The following is a 2,641-nucleotide window of genomic DNA, read 5'->3' as shown; positions in this document are numbered from 1 at the left end:
AAAAGGGCGTATTCTCTTAGCTACTTCCTGCTGTAAAGGGATGCTGTGGGTTTCAGGGTGAAGATCTTCTCTTACTACTCTAAAGGCCCCTTTGGCAGTAGGAAACACATAGACTATTATGGAGATTGATTTTGGAATTTAGATGCACTGTTATCAATTGTGCTTAGCTGTACATGTCAGTATGATATAGTAATGGCCCTTCTTCACACTTCTGGCTGCCTGTTGTTCGCTGGTGACAGCAGGAAGGTGCTGGTTTGGAGAGACAAAAAGGGCTTCGGGCTCAAGAGTCGGGACCCAGTTTTTGTAGGAGTGAGGTAGAGATCTGATCAAACCTCTCTCATGTTATTCCGTCTTAGTGGTAATGTGTTAGGGGGCTCTGGCGGTCTAGTGGGTAAAAAGGTGTGCTGCTTGCCCAAAGGTGGCACCTCTCTAGTGGTCTGAATCCACCAACGCCTCCGTGGGAGAAAGAGGGGCAGTCTTCTCCCATGTAATTTATAACCTTGGGAGGCCCATTAGAGGGTGAATTATGAGCCGTTTCCTACTTGAGGGAAATTAATTGAGCTGAGTTTGAGTTGTAACAGGTCAGCCCAGAACTGCTATGTCCCCAGGAGAGGTATTTCTCTCTGCCAGATGTCTACAGTCCACACAGCTCCACTGAGTTCCACATCAAGACAGCTTTATTTCTGGAGCCTCAGAGGGTCCACCCTGGAGACCACAGACTTGGAGGCTCAAAGGTCCAGGGGATTCAGTCCAAACTGGCGCAGCTGCTCTTTGTGCCTGGCGTGGAGTCTCAATGCGGCCTTGTCCCACTGAGGCTTGATGGCTCTCAGCTTAGCCAAGAGTCGGTCCAAGCTGTCCTGTAGAAAGCAGTTTCAGCCCCCAGAAGAAAGAGTGAGATGTTGGGGTGCCCCAGGCCAAAGAGGAAACTTCCTGGCTCATGGTTTCTTAAGGTTCTTTTTTCTCCGTGGGAGGGAACTTTGCATCCCCTAACTTTTGACCTTCAGAATGGCGTAGAGCTCCCTGGGGACATGTTTCTTCCCTCTCATCATGCCTGCCTGGTCTGTTAGTCATTGGTTGGAATTTGGAGCTGTGGTGGTGTAGGGGGAGTGTAGGGCACTGGAGGGGGCCAGTCTGCAGAGGGTGCTACTTACATGTAAGATTTCCTCATACTCAGCCTCCATGTCTGCTACATGGGCCCGAAGCTGAGCCAGAGTGCGGTCCCGCTCGTCGAGGGCCTGTTGAGCTGCGCCCTGGGCAGCCTTGGCCTCTCTCTGGCATGTTTCTTGTGGGCAAGAGGAGGGGATGAGGCAGAGGATGAAAGAGGGAGGATGGAAACTCTCTCCACCCTTGTACTAGAGTCTCAAGTACTTGAAGCAGGACTTGAGTGGAAGCAGCTAAACTTCCCCAGGGCCATCCACTTTGCTGTGGTCCCTGTAAAAGCTGAAAGCCCAAGGAAGCCTAGGAGGGAAAGTAGAAGCTTGGGGCAGGATCACTCCTTGAAAAACCTGATAACATCTAAGGTAACCCAGCAACCAAAGCAAATACCAGACCAAAGACCAAAGCAGACAATGGATCCTGATAAGGATCTGAGCCTAATCACAAAAGCCCAAATTCAAATTAAGTAACAGTCCCAGATTCCAAGCAAAATACCATTTCCCCTACTCTCTCCCAGAATGCCTATAAAGAGGCCTCTCTAGACCACCCAAGAGCCATTTTGACCTTCTTTGCTTGTGTCACTAAAGGCCTGTTTATTTCCTGGGCCGGTTTCTTTCTCTCTCTCAACTCTTTTTCTGTCTAACATCACCAGTCTGGTGAAAACCTCAAGTGTGCCTCTCTCTGAGTCTCTGTTTCTTCATCTTGAAAGGGAGAATAATATATGCCTTACCGGGTTGCTGAGCTAAATGTGGATAATATATGGGAAAGTGCCTGCTGTAGAGAAATGCTCAATAAATGTTGGCTGGATTTGAATCTGAGAGAGGGGAGAGATTAGATGAGGAAGCCAGTGTCTGCATGCTGGATAAGCAGCCCCCAGATAGCTGTAGTTAAACTGCAGATGTATTAAATTAATAAAATTTGGAGGCCGAACTAATGAAATCTCTGTGTACCGTGCTGAGAGATTTCAATTTTATCCTGTAAGCAAAGGAGCAAGAGGGCAAAGACTGTTTTTATATTTTTGCTGATTTGGGGAAGTGTTATTCATTCACTGAGCAAGTAGTTGTTGAGGACCTACTATGTGCTAGGAGTCCTGGGTGGCACAGTAAAATCCTGGACTACTGGCCAAAAAGGGTCTCTGGTGGCCTATAGGTTAAGAAGCTGCGCTGCAATCCCAAAAGCACATGGTTAAACCAGTTCCTCTACTGCAGAAGGATGGACAATCTCCTCCCATGCAAATAACTGCCTCTGAAAACCACCTGGAGGATCAGATATGAGTTGGTTCTGACTTGAGAGCACACAACAACTATAACTTGCCAAAAAGTTGGCCATTCAAACCTACCCAGAGGCGCTTCTGAAGAAAACCTTATGGAGAAATTCTACTCTGTACATACGGGGTTGCCATGAGTTAAAATTGATGTGACAGAAACTAGCAACAATTATGTGCTAGACCTTACAGATAAAGAAATGTCTAGCAGTTTGTTGTTAT

The 2,641-nt window shown here is 47.4% G+C and overlaps 1 protein-coding gene across 1 annotated transcript in view; it reads right to left on the bottom strand.

Moving 5' to 3' along the window:
- Window positions 1–728: 728 nt before the first annotated feature.
- CCDC153 (coiled-coil domain containing 153) overlaps window positions 729–2,641 on the bottom strand; it is a 38,169-nt gene continuing 36,256 nt past the window's right edge. Inside the window, exons 3-4 of the mRNA XM_006895640.1 lie at window positions 1,152–1,282; window positions 729–857 (exon numbers count right to left, since the gene is read on the bottom strand). Coding sequence (XP_006895702.1) covers window positions 729–857; window positions 1,152–1,282 — 260 coding nt within the window. The remainder of the gene's footprint in view (window positions 858–1,151; window positions 1,283–2,641) is intronic.

Source organism: Elephantulus edwardii, unplaced genomic scaffold (assembly GCF_000299155.1).
Source record: "Elephantulus edwardii isolate Elephantulus edwardi_28Jun2011 unplaced genomic scaffold, EleEdw1.0 scaffold00171, whole genome shotgun sequence".
Lineage (NCBI taxonomy): Eukaryota > Metazoa > Chordata > Mammalia > Macroscelidea > Macroscelididae > Elephantulus > Elephantulus edwardii.
This window is presented reverse-complemented; position numbering and strand designations above follow the sequence as displayed.